The sequence below is a fragment of the Vanellus vanellus genome (assembly GCF_965231255.1).
Source record: "Vanellus vanellus genome assembly, chromosome: 1".
Taxonomy (NCBI): Eukaryota; Metazoa; Chordata; class Aves; order Charadriiformes; family Charadriidae; genus Vanellus; species Vanellus vanellus.
In genome coordinates this window covers 53620857-53640382 of record NC_138905.1, presented here as the reverse complement: position 1 = coordinate 53640382, position 19526 = coordinate 53620857, and the positions used below count along the sequence as shown (strand labels likewise).

At 36.6% G+C, this 19526-nt stretch overlaps 1 protein-coding gene across 1 annotated transcript in view; it reads left to right on the top strand.

The window, feature by feature from the left end:
• Nucleotides 1–19526, top strand: part of BLTP3B (bridge-like lipid transfer protein family member 3B) — a 58576-nt gene that overhangs the window by 2797 nt on the left and 36253 nt on the right. Inside the window, exons 2-4 of the mRNA XM_082498690.1 lie at nt 14224–14386; nt 15505–15543; nt 18697–18788. Coding sequence (XP_082354816.1) covers nt 14224–14386; nt 15505–15543; nt 18697–18788 — 294 coding nt within the window. The remainder of the gene's footprint in view (nt 1–14223; nt 14387–15504; nt 15544–18696; nt 18789–19526) is intronic.

Sequence of the window (19526 nt, the reverse complement as noted above, 5' to 3'; positions counted from 1 at the left end):
TTAAGGTCTGAGAACAAGAAGAAGACCCAAACTGTGTTTTGGAACAGTTTTGGTATCTGAATGACTTCTTGCCTTTGTAAAGGGTTTTTCTTATTTCTGTGTTACAGCTTAAGAACAGTGAAGGTAGGAGGGCTTATCTACTCAGCTTGTAACAAGCCTGTAACTTATGTTAGGACCTGGTGATGAGTTTTTAGCTTTCTCAGTCTTTTTAAAACTCTTAAAATACAAGCTGTGTCCTGTGTCTTCAACATGCGTTGCTCTTCTCCAAGGCTGTGGAAGAAAATGAGAAGGAGGGAAAAGGAGGCACAACAAAATACATTTTTGTTGTTCTTGGGATATGGATATGTTCTTGGTGTGGGATATGAAACTAAATGTTATCCGCTAAGCTGAAGACATGAGTTTGTCATTTGGAGGCTTGAATTTTTGTCAGCTCCATATTGTGTTAGGTGTGTTTTTTGTGAATGCGGATGGTAGTGTGTCTTTATTTTGTAATATACGTGCCCTAAAATGAAACAACTAGCTGGATAATGGTGTTATCCTTTACAAAGGACACTGCCTAGAAGTCTTCTATGTAGTGTTGGCATCACTTACTCTTACTGTCAAGGTCTTCCCCAGTGAACTGAAATCCCCAGTGAATCTTCATGTGTGCTGTTACATGTTTTCATGGGCGAGAGATTTCTTGTTGAACAGCACCTTTTCTTGCAAGATTTTTTGTGCACTGCTTTTCTATGATAAGAGCAGATACCCTTTAGCGTTACTTCTTTTTCCTCAGTTAGACTGTGTAGACAAGTGTAGAAAACAATTTTCAGGACTTTAGATTGCACTGTGCAAGTTCACAATAGTGTTCCTATTACACTCTCTGTGACTGTCTCTACTGTAGGGATTTGAATCTTGAGTTGGTTGGATCCAAGGTATCGACAGAGATTAGGTATTACTTACACAGACTCGTATAAGGCTTTTTTCAGGTTGTTTTCAGTTTTGGCTTTTAGTATCATTGACTGAAATTCCCCTTCTACCTAATGAGCTGTTTAACTGAGTCGTCTGTGGAAGAATCTGCAGTATCCCTGCCTTTCTGTGAAAAACAGTTTTGTGTATCAGAATGTAGATACATGCTACATTCTTAGATAAGCAGCATGAAGGAAAGCTTACAAACTTTACCTCTGCTAGCCTCACTGAATATGACATTCTTCATCTCAGTTAGATATTAACTCTTAAGTTTACCACTGATAACACGTACTTCAACTTAACAAAATCCCATTCGTTGTTTGAATCTTATTTGCTGTTTTCACAAAGAAAACAGTGGTTTAAAAGTGTTTGGTATGGCAGAAACCCAAATTGTTTTCAGTATGTGTCATTAGTTAATGGTCTGCACGAACATTGACCTTCTTTGCTTTTGCTCACCTGAAGCAATAGATGTAAAAATGCTAAGATTTCAATAAAAGAAAATTGCAGTAAATTTTGTGACAATTTTTTTCACCTCATCATTGGGACATCATTCTAAAATGCATATGAGGATTAGTTTTACAAACAATAGCGTGCTAATTGTATGGATGTCAGGAATCAGCTGATCCTGCTATAAGCAGTGATATTGATATCATCAGGTACAACTTCACTGATATGTGTCCTACCTAAATATTTGACCTGCCTATCACCCTGCTTTTATACCAGTAAGATGTGCCTGTTTGATGAGGGATGTTACCATCTCAAGAGATCTGAAGTGACTCCTCTTAGAACCTGCCAATTCTCCTTTATTTGGCTAGAATGGGCACGTTCCTTCTTGTAATTAAATGACCAAAATTATTTGGATGAACTTTGAAACTTCCACTAGTAGCAAAAGAAGTAGATTTTTTTGCTTCTTTTCAGTTTTGTGTATTCCTCTTCTATGTCACTTTAGTTTTGTGAAAGTTATCCAATTATTTTAGCCAGCCAAATATTTTCCTAGAATAAGCATAAACCACCTTCTCTCTTTGCTTGTACTGAAGATTTTACAGAGGGTATTTTAGGTGACTGACTTTATTGGCTTGTGTAGTATGTGGGAAAATTGCAAAACATGATGTAGACATGACAATCTATATTGTTCTGAATGAATTTGTGTTGAATCTGAATGCTTACGGAAAGCATGAGCTTAATGCCTATTGTAGACAAATGCTGCTGCACCTAGTGAAAGAACAGAGTCTGAAAAAGGACAGGTACTAAAGCAGAACTGCTTCAGACAGCAGAGAAGAATGAGGAGAAAGAGAAACTTAAAGTTTCATTGTAATCTGGTATTTCTTAAATCCCCTTATATTTGAAATTCAATACTTTTTGTATTTAAGTGGAGAATTCATGCCAACAGTTTTGTCTGTGTGAACGTGTTGGTAGTGTTCTGATGAGCAAAAAGGAATCAATAAATGCTTTTTTCAACAAAAATAAAAAACCTTTAACTTCTATTTTTGTTAGTAGCTTTGTGTGTCATATCGTGTTTTAAGCTTCTGTAACAGAACATCTTCCAAAGGGCCAAACTGAAATTGCTTTGGTGCTTTACAAAATTATAAAGGTATTTTGGAGATAAAGCAGCTATAATGTATTTGCTGGTAGAATTCTTAATCACTACATTTATTAAGATTTAATATTAACTCTTATGTCTCAGAAAGATCTCTTAAGCTTTCAGTAGCATTTGGGTTAATAAAATAAACTCACAGAATTCTAGTTTTCAGTTTGTTTTACATTATTTTTGCAAATTTATTGTGAATCTGGATGCTGATTCTGCAGACACCTTATTTGTACAATTAAAGTTCTGCTGAAGCTTTGTTGAAGTCAGAGAACTTTTATGTATACATAAAATTAATCTGCAGAATCAACAGGAATTAATCAGCAGCATTTTACTTGTATAGTATTCAATCATTTTCTTGAAATGATTCTCAGAATGGTTTTACTGGGAAATAAGTTTCAGAATGTTGAAGATTACTTCGTGTTCAAGTAGTTGGTATGCTAGTGTGCAGCATTCTCAGGAAAAAAGGTATTTAAATAAAGCCTGTAAGGAATAAACTTGTGCCTTATCTTCAAATGATTATGGAGTATGTAAGAATCAAAACAAAGCCCACAGTTACATTTTTTGAAATTTGGTATTGCCTCTTGCCGAGGTGTTTTTTATATCAAAGGGGTATAAAAATATGTACTAAATAACTTTCCGAGTGAGAGGTGCTTTTTAAAGTCTATTTTGTTTTATTTTCTGCTTTCTACAAGCAGATTGGATAAAGGAGATCAGATAATTTCTGATGAAACATTAATGGAATTATAAAGGTTTGCACAAAGTGATTTGTTTTGCAGATTTTTTGCAAATCATGAGAATAATTGCTAGCAAGTAACAGCATATCCAGTTTCTGGCTGATTGGGGAGGAGCCCAGGTCTCTTGATCCGGTAGCTCCCACAGGAGTTCTTCTGTACACCTTTGTGGAGCTGGTGGTTTACCAGGGTCCAGATCTCTTCGTTCTCACCTCTTTTCATGAGAAGAAACAAGAGAAGGAAGTGAGAAAAGAACTCCAACTCGGGCTGTGGCTTTTAGTACTTCCAGGCTCCCCTGTGTGGATGTAGGACCCTTGCTCTGTAGTGCATGCCCCCAGCGCAGCTCTGTGCTTTTGCGGCAGCTCTGCCATGCAGCTGATTGTATAGTTTGAGAATACCAGAGCTTTTCTTTTTTCTCGGAGAAGTTGGCTGCTTTTGCTACCTGACTGCCAAGGCAGCAACCTTGGAATCCAGCTACCCAGGAATATGGAAGTTACGTGGTTGCTTACTTATGGAACAATTTTCATGTTGTAGTTGCCCACATTGCTGGGGATCTGGAGACCTGAGAAAAATAATCATTCGTAAATAGGTATTTGTAGTTCACTGTAGTGATAAATCTCTTGAACGTTGTTCAAATATCCCAACAGACTCCCTACTAAGGGCACTGTGCAAATGCTTGGATTTTATTGTATCCCAAAGTGTAAAAGTGTAGGAATTAATTATATTTAGGTTAAGGCATCTTTTCAAAGTGAAGAATTTTTTTAAATTACTGCATGCTTTGCTAAATCAAAGAGTCTAATTTTTAGTTTTTGAGAAGCTTAACATACTAAAATTTCATAGCCTGAAAAATCAGAATGTGAAACGTGCAGGTCTCTGTAGCACCACCCCAAACACAAGGACTTCTTGGATTTGTTTTTATGTCCCTTACCACTGTAGAATCATGTTTCTTTAGTGTGAATTTTGAATAGGTGGAGACACCGTGAATAGGAACAAATAATGTGGGCTGAGAAATCTCAGGCTAGGCAAAATAAAACTGAAAAGTTGCCTCCCATTTCAAAATAAAAGAAAAACCTCTTAAGCTGCATCTCTGGGCTATCGTCCTTCTCGCATTCCAAATATACTGAGTATCTCTGAAACCACTTGGCTGTATTATATAGACCATTTCTGCATGATTAAAATTTTCTCCAGAAGCTGTTCATCTAAACATGGCTGCAGTATTGTAGTATCAGCAAGGCACATTCTCATGGGAATCTAGTATTTTACACAGGTCTGTTTCCTTTTTAGTTCTATAATGTCATGATGCGTAACAAACTGTTGTAACTGCAGTTATCTTTAGCTAAAACTCTCTTACATTATTGTATCACTCCTTTTTCCCTTTGAACTTGATCCCTTGTGTGTCCCCTGTGTCCCGTTCCCTGCAGCGATCCCAGCTGGCTCTGGTGGAGATTGGTTTGCTGTGAATATCCTTACTACCAAAATGAGCACCAGAAGCTTCTCAGAAGCCGTGGCAACTGACCACTTGCTTTCACGTGGAATAGGGGCCTTTTGTCTGAATACCTTGCCCTCAGGTAACTTCCCCTCTCCCACCTTTGTAGAGTAAATGTAAGAGGTGGTATACTTTTATATAAATTCAGGGGTGAAATGAGCTCTATGAAATGTTAATTGGGTTTTCTCTTCTGTTTGTTACAATTCTGCCAAAAAAATTTATTTGCTATGTAGCGATGTGTTTGGGGGTTTTGGTTGTTTGTTTGTTTGTTTGTTTGTTTGTTTGTTTTTTTAAGTCCTAAACTAAATTTGCAAAACTGGTTCGTGAAGTAAATCAGCAATCCCGTTATAAACATACCTTTAAATGTATTTTCTAAATGTAATCTTCTAGATGTTTCTCAATATCTTTAGGCTATTTGACATTTGCTGTTTATCATTTATACCTACTGCATTCCTTTTCATAACTTGATGTTTATTACCTCTGTATTGATGGATATTTGAAAAATAGGTCAGGTTTTTACCTAGTCTACATAAGATAATAGCTGTTTGGTTTTGCTTGTGTGTTTTGTTTTTTTTTTTTTTTTTTTTTTTTAATTAAAACAGTCCTTGCAGTTAATGTCTTATTGAAAAAAATCTTATTTTGTTGTGAGATCTGATCAGTTAGCATTAAAAAGCTATCTGCGAATGTAACATAAATATATGATGCATTTTCCAAAAGGCAGATGTTGTCATGCTTTTACACTGCACTGTTATTTCTTGATTTTAAATTTATAAAATTATTTTGCCTCAAGTGGCTTTTCTTTGTATTAGGTACAGAATGTTGTATTTTAAGTGGAATTTAATAGTTATCAAGTATAAGCAAGTTCTCAAAATGAGAGGTGTTATTTTTGCTGCCTGCAATATGGAAGTTGCATATACCTTGCCACATATGGTTTAGTATAGTAAGGGTTTTATGTTATCTTTTACTCAACATATGCGTTAAGGTCTGTTGTGTATAGGATTGTCATGTTTGAAACAATTTTGGGGGTTTGATACTATTGACCATTTCTATGCTTGTGTAAGTGATATGTGAAAAGACTTATGGAACAGAAAAGCTAATAATGGTCTATGTGAGGATTTATCATAAATGAAAGAGAAATTTCTTGAGCAATATTTTACTTACAAGATGATTATCATTCCTGCAGTGTAAGCTCCTCATTTATGCACAGTGCTTGGCTATGTCTGAGCAGATCTGCTGCATGACACATAATTAGATAATAGCCATTGATGACAGCAGATGTTTCAGTTCTGCCTGTACCCAAAGAGCAACCGATACAGTTTTTCCAAATAGAAAGAAAATAATTTCCTGTATGTGTTATTACAGAATTAACTAGCGGTAGCTTTATATACTGTCAAGAGAATTGGTGGGGATGTCAGTATGGAATGGATCTTAGAGTGAATGGATGAGTGTACTAAGATGTCTTTAGGAAGTCAGCTGGAGTAGGAGTCCACGCTTCTGTGTCATGATGAAATGGAAGCAATTATTTGGAAAGCATCAGCAAAGCAGATGTACAATTCAGTGCTCCACCTCCCAGGATGGGAGAGGTAAGGCGGATGGTGTGACACTGCAGCAGACGTGTTACACAAGTATGGGCTGGTTGTTGAGTCCTAGTGATTTGCCTGGAAAGGAAGATCTGTATTTAGACTATAATAACCCAAAAGGCCTGATGAGTGTTAGGTGGTTCAGGTCCTGTATAGTAGCCTGAAAAGCCCCAGCTGAAGCTGTAGGGTTGTAGGTAGTGTTTTGGACTTGTCTAGTGTGCTATAACTTGTTGCCAGCTGAGAGCAGTAGGTCCAGGCTGGGTGTGCAACCAGGGGAATGACCTGTCCTGCTTCAGAGCATTGGCCTGTGAGCACCTTCACAAGATGCTACCCAGCAGATCATGCAGATCCTCTCCATGCAGGCCACACAAGCTTCTCCACCTTGCACTCATCCACCAAATACACACCTAACAATTCTGCAGAAGTTGAAGGTGTGATTAAATAGAGCATGCAGGCATTTGTGTGGGGTGGCCACATTACCCGTGGGTAAAGGGATGATACCCTTCTGTACAAATTGATGTTGGAGAGTGTAAGAAGGTGCCAGTCAGGTATCATAGGTAGTGAGGGGTGTACTCGAAAAGTCTGGTGACAGGTGTAGCTGCTGTGGTTGGTATTGCTGTTTGGGAACCCCCTGTGATTCCGTATAGCCTGCAGACTGAGGGAATGGTAGCCCTTGCAGTTCATTTACTGATCGGGGCTTCTTGGGAGTAAACTATGTGGTATTTGGGAATCCATGCAGGACACAACATTGCTGATACAGATGACTTCTGGATAAAGGCTGGAGGATAGCCTCTCAGACCACTGAAGTTATGTCCACTATAGACTTGCCTACTGGTTACCCACTGGCTGCTGACAGTGGTGGTGAGATTTTACAGTGCTGTGGCAAGACTGTGAGTGTGCCGTTGTTTGTGCAAGTTTTTTTTGTCCATAAATGTTAAAATTTATCCTCACAAGTGTTTATGTTCCATGAAATGCACTGTGAATATTCTTAAGTAAAGAACTTAAGTGTTCATGTGTCAGAGTGTGTTTGCTGAATCCTACTATGTTGTAGGCATAAAAAGTATTAGAAACCCTACCACAAGTGCCTTAATCTTAATTTTTTTTAAATTCTTTTAAGCTTTTGGTTTTGGTACTGTATTCTATCCTGATGTTTTCATGGTAATTAAAATGTTCTGCAATGAGTGTTTTCTTTTACTGGCTTTAAATATGTTCTCTTTTAGTTTTGTGTGTGTTTTTGTTCTTAAGTTACGATAAATGAGCGTCCAGTTAACTTTTTGTGCAGCATTCATTACTTTGTCATTAATGCTTTTGTTTAGCTTCTCTGTTTCTAAATTGGTTTTAATATTTTCAGAAATGGATATAGTGTCCAAGATGAGGGCATGCCATCATATTTTGTGGTGATACTCAGTACTACTTATCATTCGTTTTTTATGCATAGAAATACTTTAACCTTCATGTATCCCAGGCAGTTTTTCATCAATTGTCTCTAATCTTCCAGCTTTGTTTCCTAAAAACTTATCTTTCACTTGGAACCCTGTAGTTTCCATGAATTTTATTTTCAGATGTTCAGTATCTTGCTTCATCAATGAGTCAGCTGTTGCTGCAAAGCCATTTGCTGATGTCTTGGGTTCTTCAGAAGGCCAGTTTTTTGTGGGCTTATGAATGTGACTTTAACGTTACCTGCCAACTTCTACACATTTTAAATCAGCCTGTGGAGTTAACAGTCATTTAGTCCAAATCCTATATAAGCCATAGTTAATGGTTTCTTAGTGGTTGAAGTACTACTTCGTTACACTGGATTAAAATTAGAACATCCCTAGGACAACCAGGGTTCACTCAAAAGGTTTCCGTTACTTTGCGGTTCACCAGCTTTTTCTAGGCCATTACTAAGTGTATTCAGTGCCTTTGGATTTCTGCATACTCTTTGGACATATTAGATATTGTTGCTCTTGCGGTTTTCTGACCAATTTCCACTAACCTTAAGCCTGTGCTGTACGGTTAATTTTTGTAGCAGCTTTTGTGATGCTTTTTGGTTGAAGTTTTTTAAAGTACCGAGACAAGATACCAGTTGCTTGATTCTGATCTTGTTTCATAGGTCTGAAGGACTAAAATAGACATCTTTTTACAGAAGTTTGTTTTTTGTATTTGTGTTTTTTTTTTTGTTTTTTTTTTTTTCCCCCTGGTCTATCACATCCATGCAAAATTTTCATTAGTGCCTTACCCTTTCAATAGTGGTCAATCAATTGTTGCACCTGTAAAGCCTGTCTTTATTCTGTCTGCTCTTCACTTAACGGCAGCTAAATCGTTAATCCTGTATGACTGTAGTGTCTCCCACCTTTTCTTTTCTCTCCTGTCATACCTGGATGAAGAGGACAATGCTACTAAGAACTCTTCTAAAGTGTCATTGTGCTTAATTTTACTGGTATGTAGAGTTGTTTTTTAATCTAGGGAGTTTGTCTTTTTCTCATCTAGGACTTGCTGCCCTCTAGGACTTGCTCCTGTCTAATAGATCTAAGCCTCTTGGTACTTTGGACTTAACTGATAATGTGCTGCCATGGGAAAAAGTATAGCAGTGCTCCTGAACTCAGTGTTTGCAGGTGATGTTTTGTTCCTGAGACACTGATGTTTCTTCTGGCTACAGAAAAGAAAATATGAGAGAGGAAATGGTTATGTTGCCTGCAGCATGCTATTTGCTGTGACTTTTTTTTTCTTATTTAAAGGTGGGAGGGATTTAGATTTCTCCCCCGGCCCCCGGTTCAAACCAGTTTTTGAAAATCAGCTTTGATTTGTGGTGTTACACCGGATGGGAGGAACTCACTCATAACAATAAACACTCTGGTGATCCCAATACTTTGTTTCTGTAGCAGGTTTGACAGAGTTAGTTCCGTTCCTCTTCTCTTTAAACACAAAGTCTTAAAATTTGAAGTGGTACAGTGAGCAGAATGATAGTAGTCCTCCTTCTCTCTGTTACCCAGAGTCATGGGAAGCCAGTATCTTCCTCAGAAACTCAATTGAAAAAAGACTGTTTTTCTTGCTTCAGAAATTGTATAGAGTTCCTTAGTGATCTAATAACCTGGTTCAGCCAGGTGAAACAGGAAAAAGATACATTTCTGTTCCATTTCTGCTGTGTTATTATTGATAGAGTTGCCAGTGCTTGGTGGGCCATGCTTCCCTTTTTCAGAGCCAGTTTTGAACCATACATCTTTTTTAGAGTTCTAGTTCATAACAAGAAGATAACAAAACATGTGGCACATATTATGATTTAATAGTCTGTCATGATTAGAGCATATGTTTAGGATCAAATTGCTGAAGGAATTTTATTTAAAAGATGGGGAGGCATATGGTAGAGCCAGGTGGAAGACATTGTATATTCAGTAGATGTGCAAAACAGCTGAGAATACTGTGTCCAAATGCAATCCAGACTTCGTTATGTTTCTGTTGACAAACTTGACAAGGCATCTGGTATTGTGTCCAAACCTTTGTGGAGCACTGCTGTAAGCTTCATGTGGTCTGTGGCCTTCATTATACAAACCATAAACTTGTGCTTTCAGAGAAGCGTTTTCCCCTGTCCTCTCTACTGTTTGGTTATTTTTTTGTTTCTAGTTTCACTTCTTGGCCATCTTCTCTGCAACCATGGTGGAGTGCTCCATTCAGAGCTCCAAGTCTGCATTGTCACAAACAAAACTTTAGAAAATAAATATTGTGGGCAAGGAAAAAAATGTATCTTCTGTGCAGATTTTTAGGTGTTTTGGAGAGAAAGAACTAAAAGAACTGTTGTGGTTCTGACAAAACACAATGATTGTAACTTAGTAGCCTACATATGATTCTTACTACTGTGCTGTTACTGTGCAGTCTTTTACAGTTTTCACTAATCTCTTAGTCTGTACTCTGTAAATTAAAGTGGAACCATTTATCTAACCGCATAGTAATACTTAGCTCCCTTGGGTACATATATATATACACGCACACATGCACTATGTCAGGCTGCTTGTGATATTGATCATTTCGTATGTCTAGGTTCTTGGCATTTAAAGTGTAAAACATTTTATAGCATTAATTTACCTCATAGAATTGCATATTAAAACTGAATTGAAATTCTTGCTATCAGATACAGTAATTCAAACCTCAAATCGTATGTTTTGAGGAAGGAAGGGTAGTTTATGAAATTGAAACTAAATCCATGAAAACAGTTTTGCTAAGAATTACTTGTGGTATTAGCAAACCAAGTATGTGTTGCCTCAAAACCAGTGATGTCTTACTGCCACAGCAAAATAGTGTAACAGAAAGCTTTGGTGAACTCAACCATGTCCTTTATTTCCATTCCTCTTGCCCATCCCTTTTATTTTTCTCTGTTCTGCTTTATTTACTTCTTGTACTGAGTAGTGTTTGTTAACACTTGGTCTGTTCTCTCAGAAAGGAACATCAGTCAGGAGTTCATGGGATGTTGCGCAGGGAAATGGCCCCATTGTCGATACCTCTGCTCCCAGTTCAACCCAGTTTTTAGGGAGTAATTAACTCGTTCTAAGGAATGAACACCAGAGTGAAAAAGAAGAGGCAGGCTGGGGAGGATCTGTTTGCTGGTGCCAAGAAAGAGAGAAGAATGTGTGCGTGTCATGAAGTTGGTGACATTGTTAGTTCTGAGTAGTTATATGAAAAGCTCATAGAAAATTTTTAAATGGCTTTCCCCAAAGATTTCTAATCATGAAATATCATGACATAATCAAAGATTTCTATTTACTACATATTCAGAATTAATTGATTCTATCCTAACTTTATGGGAAGTACTTCTCTGCTTTACATAAAAATTTTGCTCTTCTTTTAATTTTCTGCATGAAGATCTGAATTCTTCTAAATTCTGACTAACAGGTCTGATTACATTGTGTTCTGTAGGGCTAGCTGCCCAAAGAGGCCAACTTCTAATTTTTTAAGGTAGAGGTCACTGTATAAAACTGAACAGTTTTCCTGTTATATCAAACAGTATGAAATGGTTCTAAAGTGCTGAAAATATTCAACAGACAAACAAAAGTGTTTGTTATGGAACAACTGAGTGTAGAAGGAGCAGGGAACTGGCACAGAAACAAAGTGTTGGCATCCTCAGTGGAAAATTTGCTCTGGACTAAGCAGATAGACAAAGCAGATGCGGTTGTTGTATATTATGATGTTGTTATGGGTTTTGGGGAAGGACCTCAGTGTCCTCAGCATCCACTCATCCGTCACATTGCAGCTGTGGAAGTGGAATGAAGAGATCTGCTGCTACAGGTGCCTACACCTGAAACATCTTCTCACAACTCGCCCGTTAAGGGTTTCTTTCTGTGACTCTTGAAATGATGTCTTACAGGTGGAAATCCTCTTACATCAGTTCCTGCTGAATGAAGCAGCACTTGACATTTTTCCTTTCACTGCCTGCAGGAGATGTAACAAATTCAAAGCAACACTCTCAAAAGAATTTAAAAAAAAAAAAAAAAAAAGCGCTGCTCCTTGTTGAGATTGCTTTCCCTGTCCTTCTGCTCCTTGTTGGGAGGGTCTAGCTCCTATTTTGTCTGTTTGAAGGATGTCAGACGTAACTCAACAGCTTTGCCATCTCTGTTCTCCTTAATGGTATTTTGCTGTGAAGTTTGGAAACCTGTTTCTTTAGATCCTCTGGGTTTCACTGTGATGTGTCTGCAGTTGAGACCAAGATAATGGTTAGATCTGTCTCCAAGTTGAGTGGAGACTATTCTGGTGTGGCAAACGCAACAGGGAACCCTGAGGGGGACTTCTTCCACAGAGCATGAGTCTCAGGACACTCTGTGCATAATGGCAGAATGTTTTGGCATTCACTGTATAAATGTGACTTCAAAATAACACCAATTTGTGATTCTTATGTTGACCTTCATTTACAAAGTCAAGAGTGGGAGATACTATGGTGTGACTGAAAACTTTCAATGGCTGCTTTTTTTTTCTTCAAGGAATTTGAATTAGCTGAGTCAGATGAGACTTGTCAATATGATTTCTGAGATAGGAGGCCTCATATTTTGCAGTTACGGATGGGGGTGTTTTACTGAGGCAGGTTATGCAGCTCTTCTCATTCTCTCTCTTGTTAAAAGCAACAAAGAAATGTAACCAGAAAAATAAATAATTTAAAGTCCTTTATTCCCCTCATAATGTTTCTAAATGGAGCATTTAGAAGTATATTAGTTGTCAAGGAAAATATATTTGTCAGTAGCCTTATCTTAACATATTTTTAATACTGAAATTATTGAAATACATTATTCACGAGTCAAAGCTCACTGCTTCTGGATAATTTATGCCTTGTAAGCAATACAGAAACATCTGCAACACTTATAAGAAAGGTATCTAGTATTATTTGCAAATAATACTGAATAATTTCAGACTTGGTATAGTAAAAAAACCTGAAAACAAACAAATTAACTGAACTTTTAATTCTGAACAAGCTGCTTCCCCTGTACGCCTCCACCCCAGGTGTCTGGACCTTTGAGAGTTCCTCTTTGTGATTAAACTGACAGATGATGAAACTCTGTAAGTTTATGGTATCTGGCTGAATGTTTCATAGGAGTGGTAAAATGGATGTTTGCAGTTTGTCAGGCTGGGTAAATGCAATTCCAAAGCTTACCAGCACAAGAATGCAATAAAGCGGTTGGACTGAGAAAATGCCTGACACGTTTGAAGCCACACTTGGAAACTTTTTAAGAGGAAAAGCTTCCCAGCCACCTTCACCTTCTTCCATCATTTCCCTCGAGTATTTTACTTAATAAGAACTTTGTGGTAGTTGGTTTGGAAATTGGTCTCTTGAATGGGAAGGCAATGATGGAGTTGCACCTTCTGGGGCACTGCTTCAGGGCGATGTTCCATCCTTGTGGACAGATGAACCCCTTTGCTCTCTGCTTGCAGAATATGAGCACGGGGAGATTTTGGTTGGAAGAGTCACAAAGTGTAATGCAAACAGTAGTATTTTCTACTACCTAACCTTGTAAAATTAGACCCAATTCATGAGCAGAAACAATTTTGGCAGAATGCAAGTGTGGTTAAGTATAGCCTATTCTTCAGCTTGTGGTAGATAAAACGCTACAGCTGTTGATTTGAGGGTAGAGTACCTATGGTTTTTGTCATGGTACCTCACAAGGATGTGAACCATTTGACACGGTCATATAGATTGTTCTATTGTATCAGTAAATCATAGCGCCTTTGAAGTATAATGAAATTTATTGCATAGGTACTTCTTTAAATACTTACATTTTTAGCCTTTGTATATCACATATCAGATTGACCTTTCAAGTTTTCATCCAGTATTTTATATACACCATGCTGCTATGTGTGTGTAAATATGTGTGTGTATCTTTCTAATTTATGTTATTAAATTCTGTGATTGAACTTAATGAATAGTGTAAATATTTTTTTTCAAGTTTTTAACTGTAAATATATATAAAAAGGAACTATTTATAAGGAGTAGTTACTCCTCCTGAGTGAATTCTAAGCCACTCCTGCTTACTCAAGAATGACAGTACAAGTTATAGAGGTTTTGGATTTATTTTTTTTCTCCTTTTGAAAAACTGAAGAGTGAAATATGTTCACTTCTACCTTATATAGTTTAAAATAAATAGTTAAATACTTTGAATCAAGGATTTGTTATTCTGGGTGATGGACAAATTCGAAGGTACCTCATCAGACATTTAATTTTGTTTATGTGTTTGTAAATGGAGTTAATGAGATGCAAAAATTTAGAGGGACAACGCAATTCCATGGTACCATTTGTTTTCAGGGTGAAATTGTAGCTAAGAACCTAAGATGATTTCCTCACCTCCCAACCATTGCTTTAAGTTAAATTGTCAGCTATACGTGGGACAGCTCTGATTGCTTTATATGCATTTACTTAAGGTGCATGTTTGTTCTTAGGTTCACCAAAAATCTGTCACCTGACAAGATCAACCTGAGCACATTAAAAGGGGAAGGTCAGCTGACCAATTTAGAACTCGATCAAGAGGTGCTTCAGAACATGCTGGATCTTCCAACGTGGCTTGCCATAAACAAGGTCTTTTGCAATAAAGCATCCATTAGGGTGAGTATTTTATTGTGCTGGAATGGTAATTAGCCAAGTCTTCCTTTTTTTCCTTCTGTCTCTGTAAACTTTCAAGCAACTTTGTATTCATAGAAAATTGTGATGAGCGCTTGATAATATTTTAGAGAAAAACAAAAGATGTTACTAGCAATAATTTCTTCCTAATTTTTGTTTCTCGTATGATGACATGAAATACATATGGAAATTATGAAAATAAGCATAATAATTTCTTTAATAATTTTTTTTTCTTTCTGAGTAGAGTTTATTCCTGTTTGTTCTGAAATAGGGGTAGAGATGAAAGCTTGTATTTGCCCATGGTAATTGGACTACTATAATTATTTATTTTTCTCTTTTTTATGTATTCTTTCTTCTCTTTACTCCTCTGTTTTTATTGCTTTCCATCTTGTTCCTTTCCTATTTCCAAAAATATCTTTCTGAGAGATTCTGGTCTCTGTGGGAAATGTGGAAACACTCTAAATCTAGTAGACATTGCTTTTTTGGTCCTTGCGGCTGCTAAGAATTGAAGCAATGTATATCAATCTCTCCTAGATTATACTAATATGAGAGTAAGAAATGAAGCTATAGCTTGTTTTTGACAGAAGTTATGATCTGGTCAAACTTTGGCATGTCTTCAGTCTTCTGGGTTTTTTTGTGTTTGTTTTTTTTTTTTTTTTTTTCTGCCTCCTAATGGGAGATTGTCCTGATTTTTCTGAATGCAGTGAACTTGATGCTTTGTTGTAGGTATCCAGTTATTTGTAGGCCAACAGAGCAAATGCGGATTTTCTTTCCTTTTAAAGGAGTGTGGAAGAGAGTTGTTACTTTTTCTGGTGCTTGACACCTTGGTGTTAAAGAGACAGATTCTATTTTGTTTCTCTGTTTTCTGCTCAGTAATAAGTAGATTTTGAAGTTCTGGTTTTAACACCTAAAATAAATTTATGTGTGTGCATCAATTTACTATACAGTATTTTCAGATAAACTTGATGTTTTGAAAGTAGTATTATTCTGAGTTAAGGAGTTACAAATATAATTTGTATGCATAAAACACATTCTAAACAAATGCTTTGTTTTACTATATTTTTAATATTTACTTTGCTTTAGAATAATGTTTTTCTTTGCAGATACCATGGACAAAATTGAAAACACATCCCATCTCTTTGGTGAGTTCTGGCATCAAAGCCTAAATATACTCTGTGTAGCAGAATTTATCTCAAATGTTTATATTGTTCTCTTTACTTGACTCTAGAAATAACTGAAACATTAACGGGCCTTTACTAAGTGTCCTCTGGGTAGAGGCAGATCAAGACAAAATGCCTTAATGTTTTTGTTGGTAGGTTTGTTTTCTTAATCTATGGCTTTGGGCATCATCACTATAATGTTTGGCTGTTAACTAATTTCTGTCAAGTTCTTCAGTCATTACATCTTAATTTGGGTTCACCTGAAGGGTAGTTATTTGTCCAACTAACCCTTTCTGCAAGTTTCTGCCTGTCTTTTGGAGCTGTCTTTTCTAAGGACTTTTCTGTTATTCATCTGTTCTCTATACCCAATGAGCTCAGTTATGGCAGGTTTCATCCACATAACATTTACAGGGTTTCTGTAACAGCCTAGGATTCAGCCTGGATATAAATAGGATGTAAAATGCGTAAATATGACTCAACAACAATTAGAAGTAATGCTAATTCTTGCATTTGTTTAGTTTTGTTCTTTGTTTTTACGTATACTAAGAAAGTCTCCAGAAGTGATTTGCTTGATGGTGGCTAAACTTTCTTAACTGTGTTTACTTAGGTATGAATATTCCTTTAACTGTCATGCTGCCTAGTCTTGCAGTGCATTCCTGAATGTGCTTGTAATTCCTTAGTTCTGAATCAGACTTGGGAAAGACATGTTGTTTTAAATACTTAGTGCATTTCCTAGTGACCCAGTTGTAATGTACTGATGTCTGTACCGCTTCTTCCTGACAAAGAGAGCTTAGAGTGTGCTAATGCTAACGTGGGATGATTCAACCACTTGACTGTAAGGTGCAACTGCCAAATTAGGAAATCAGTTTGAGCCGTGCTATTCTTAAAGATTACGTACTTTGACCTACGGTAGCAAGGCCTGATTGCTTGCTTTGCTCCTATTGAACTTACATTAGCAATCTTTGAGGTTAAGATAACTTTCAAGGTCACCTTTTTTTACGTAAAGCTTTCCTTGAGCAAGTTTGTTAAATTGATAACAAAAGTTCACTCTTCAATGGTAGACTGTACAACAGCCTTTTTGACTTCTAAAGGAAGGTGAATTCAATGGCCTAAATGTCCAACTTCAGCCCTTAATATTACATCACTGAACTTCCACTGTTTTGATGGGGATATTTTTGTTATGGAGAGTTTGATTAAATTGGAATAGCATCCTCTGTTTGCAGAGCTTAGGAGGTAACTAGAACCCACTTGTTTAGCCAGCGGTACTTTCATTGAGCTGAGTTGCCCTCTGTGAAAATCCATCTGTTGACATAGTGGCAAATACTAAGTTATCTTTGCTCGTAATCAATTTCTGTTTCCATATGATAAACAATATAATTTTGAGGAGTGCTTTGGGAACCCAAGGATGCTATGTAACAGTTTTCTCACTGGCAACTACTGTACTTTGACAGAGGAAAAAGAATAAACTGATATCTACATCCAGGTGTTCTTTGTTAACTCCTATTTATATTACACAAACTTGTTAAATCACTGCCCTACTGTTCTTTTCACTAGTCATGTAGTGAAGGAGATTGTTCCAAAGATCTTGATTTAAGAAACCTTAAAAGAGTGGTCAAACATCCAAAAACATTAGGATAAGCAGGAGAAGTCTTGGCTTACCGCCCACCATTCTCAAACCAGGGATTTTTTTTCTTCTTGGTTTTTTTTTTGTTTTGTTTTTTGTTTGTTTGTTTTTTTCCTCTGTTGTTGTCTTGCATGGCAAGTTACTCATTAAGACATCTGAGAAAATAATTTTTAAATGCCCAAATTTAGCTGTAACAGCTAACACTTGTGTTTAAGCATCAAAATATAGTGAAGTATAAATAAATCCAGAGTAGAGTGTTCATGAATTTCTAGGTAGTAGTCAGGGTGTTTCATGGATAAGAGCAGCATGGAAAAATGTCTGTGGAGCAAGTGGATTATGAAGACAGGCAGAATTGACACAATATGATAATAAAATCCAGTAGGTAGGGCAGGTTGAATCATGAAAAATCTAAAATTAAAGACAAAGCTTTTTAGTGTGGTTTGTCTGACCTAAGAGAGGGTAAATGGAGGAATTCAGAAGGGGTGGTATAAAGTCAGAACTTGACAGGGAAGTAAGATTGGTTTTGTGTTTTGAATGGGCTTCAAATGGGACAAGATTTCAGAACCTAAGCCTTAAATTAACCCTTTCCAGGTATTTTGATAAATTTAGGTCACAAACATTGTACTGTAAATGAGGAGATTCTTGGATTTATTCAGCTGCTGGGAATAAGTTTTTGCATTTGGTTTGTTCCATTCTGTTGACCCCGCTGCTAGTATGTATTATTTGTGTTATAGTTCTGCTATTTAAATATAGTCGTCAGCTAAAATAGGATTTAGGTGTCTCATTCCCATAATTCCCAGCTTCTTTTGGAAGGGTCCCACCTTAAGTACAAAGAATACAATAATAGCATACAATTTTACTATAATATGATGTGTTGCAAATTATACTAGAATATATCTTTTTGGAAACTTCAGTAGATCTAGTAAAACAAGTAGTTTCGTATACACACAGAATGTATATACGCTCATGTGTGCATATTCAGATTTTGTTTTAAGATGCAGCACAAAACTTCATCTACTATCACAAATTTTAGTGGACTAGTTTCAAATATTTTCCGTTAAAATTTTCTGAACTTACTGAAACATTTAGAAAACTCTGGAGGTATTAAGTATTTCACTGAAAGAACCACCATATAGGAAGAAAACCCAGAGGAGTATGCATTAAATCATGCCATTTTCGACATGCATTTTTTTGAGAATGTGCATGATGGATAAACCATGCTCAGGGATCAAGAATTCTGTAATCCAATATTTCACTGGGAAGGTCTGTTAGAATTCACAAAATTTAAAATTTTATATGGACAAATTAAAAGAAGGTAATTCAGGTACGTCACAAAAGTCTATGGGAAAATTGACATGGTAAGAAATGTTTTGTGTGTATTTTGGAAAAAGTTCTCAAGTGATTTCTTTTTGTTGTTGGTTGGTTGGTTTTTTGTTCTTCATATGTCATCTATTTACGTTGTTACTTCTTATGTCTCCAATTTTTTGTTTCATTTTGTTTTGTTTTTCAAGTCTTTGGATAAAGTTGTAATGGAAATGAGCACATGTGAAGAGCCACGTGCCCCCAATGGACCCTCTCCTATAGCAACTGCATCCGGACAGAGGTCAGTGATGATACTTACATGTAATTGATCAAAAAAAAGTTTAAATTAAATGTTTTGAATTACTATAAAACAGGTGGATCCCCTGCAAATTTCCAGAAGTATATAGGGTTGCAGGTTGCCATTTCCATCTCTCCAAAATTTTATTTTATTATGGTGGGTGGAGATACATATGTCTAATGATAATGGAACTATCCAGACCCAAGCCTGGAAGGGACATCTGAACTATGTACGGAGCTTCCTAGGCATGTTTCATACGGGTGCAACTATTGCATCAAAAATTTACCAAGCTTAATTGATAGTAAGTTTTTTGAAAATTAAAGATAGTTTGCCTTCAACCTATTTGGAAAATATTATAATGTTGGGGTGTCTCTTTTTTAAAAAAATAATTTTATTTTTCTTTTGTTTGGTCTAAAAACAGTATTAAGGGCTATTTGTTAGTGTGGTGTTTTAAAGTTCTATTTCCTTTATTGTATCAGCCACATCTTACTGAAAGTTTTCATGCACACTATGTAGCCTAAAAGTCAAGTAATTTGGTGGGACAATATAGCATTACATCAGTGATTTCAACCCCCCCAATCATTTATTTTTTTATGGACCCAAAGCATTTTCCAGTGGGCATAGGGACACATACAGAAAAACAAATTTGATGATACAATGGCTTTTTTTATTTTAACTTCTGTGTAATATGTAGAAGTAGTCCATGGGCCTCTACATCTCCTAGGGTACAGCTTGAAAATC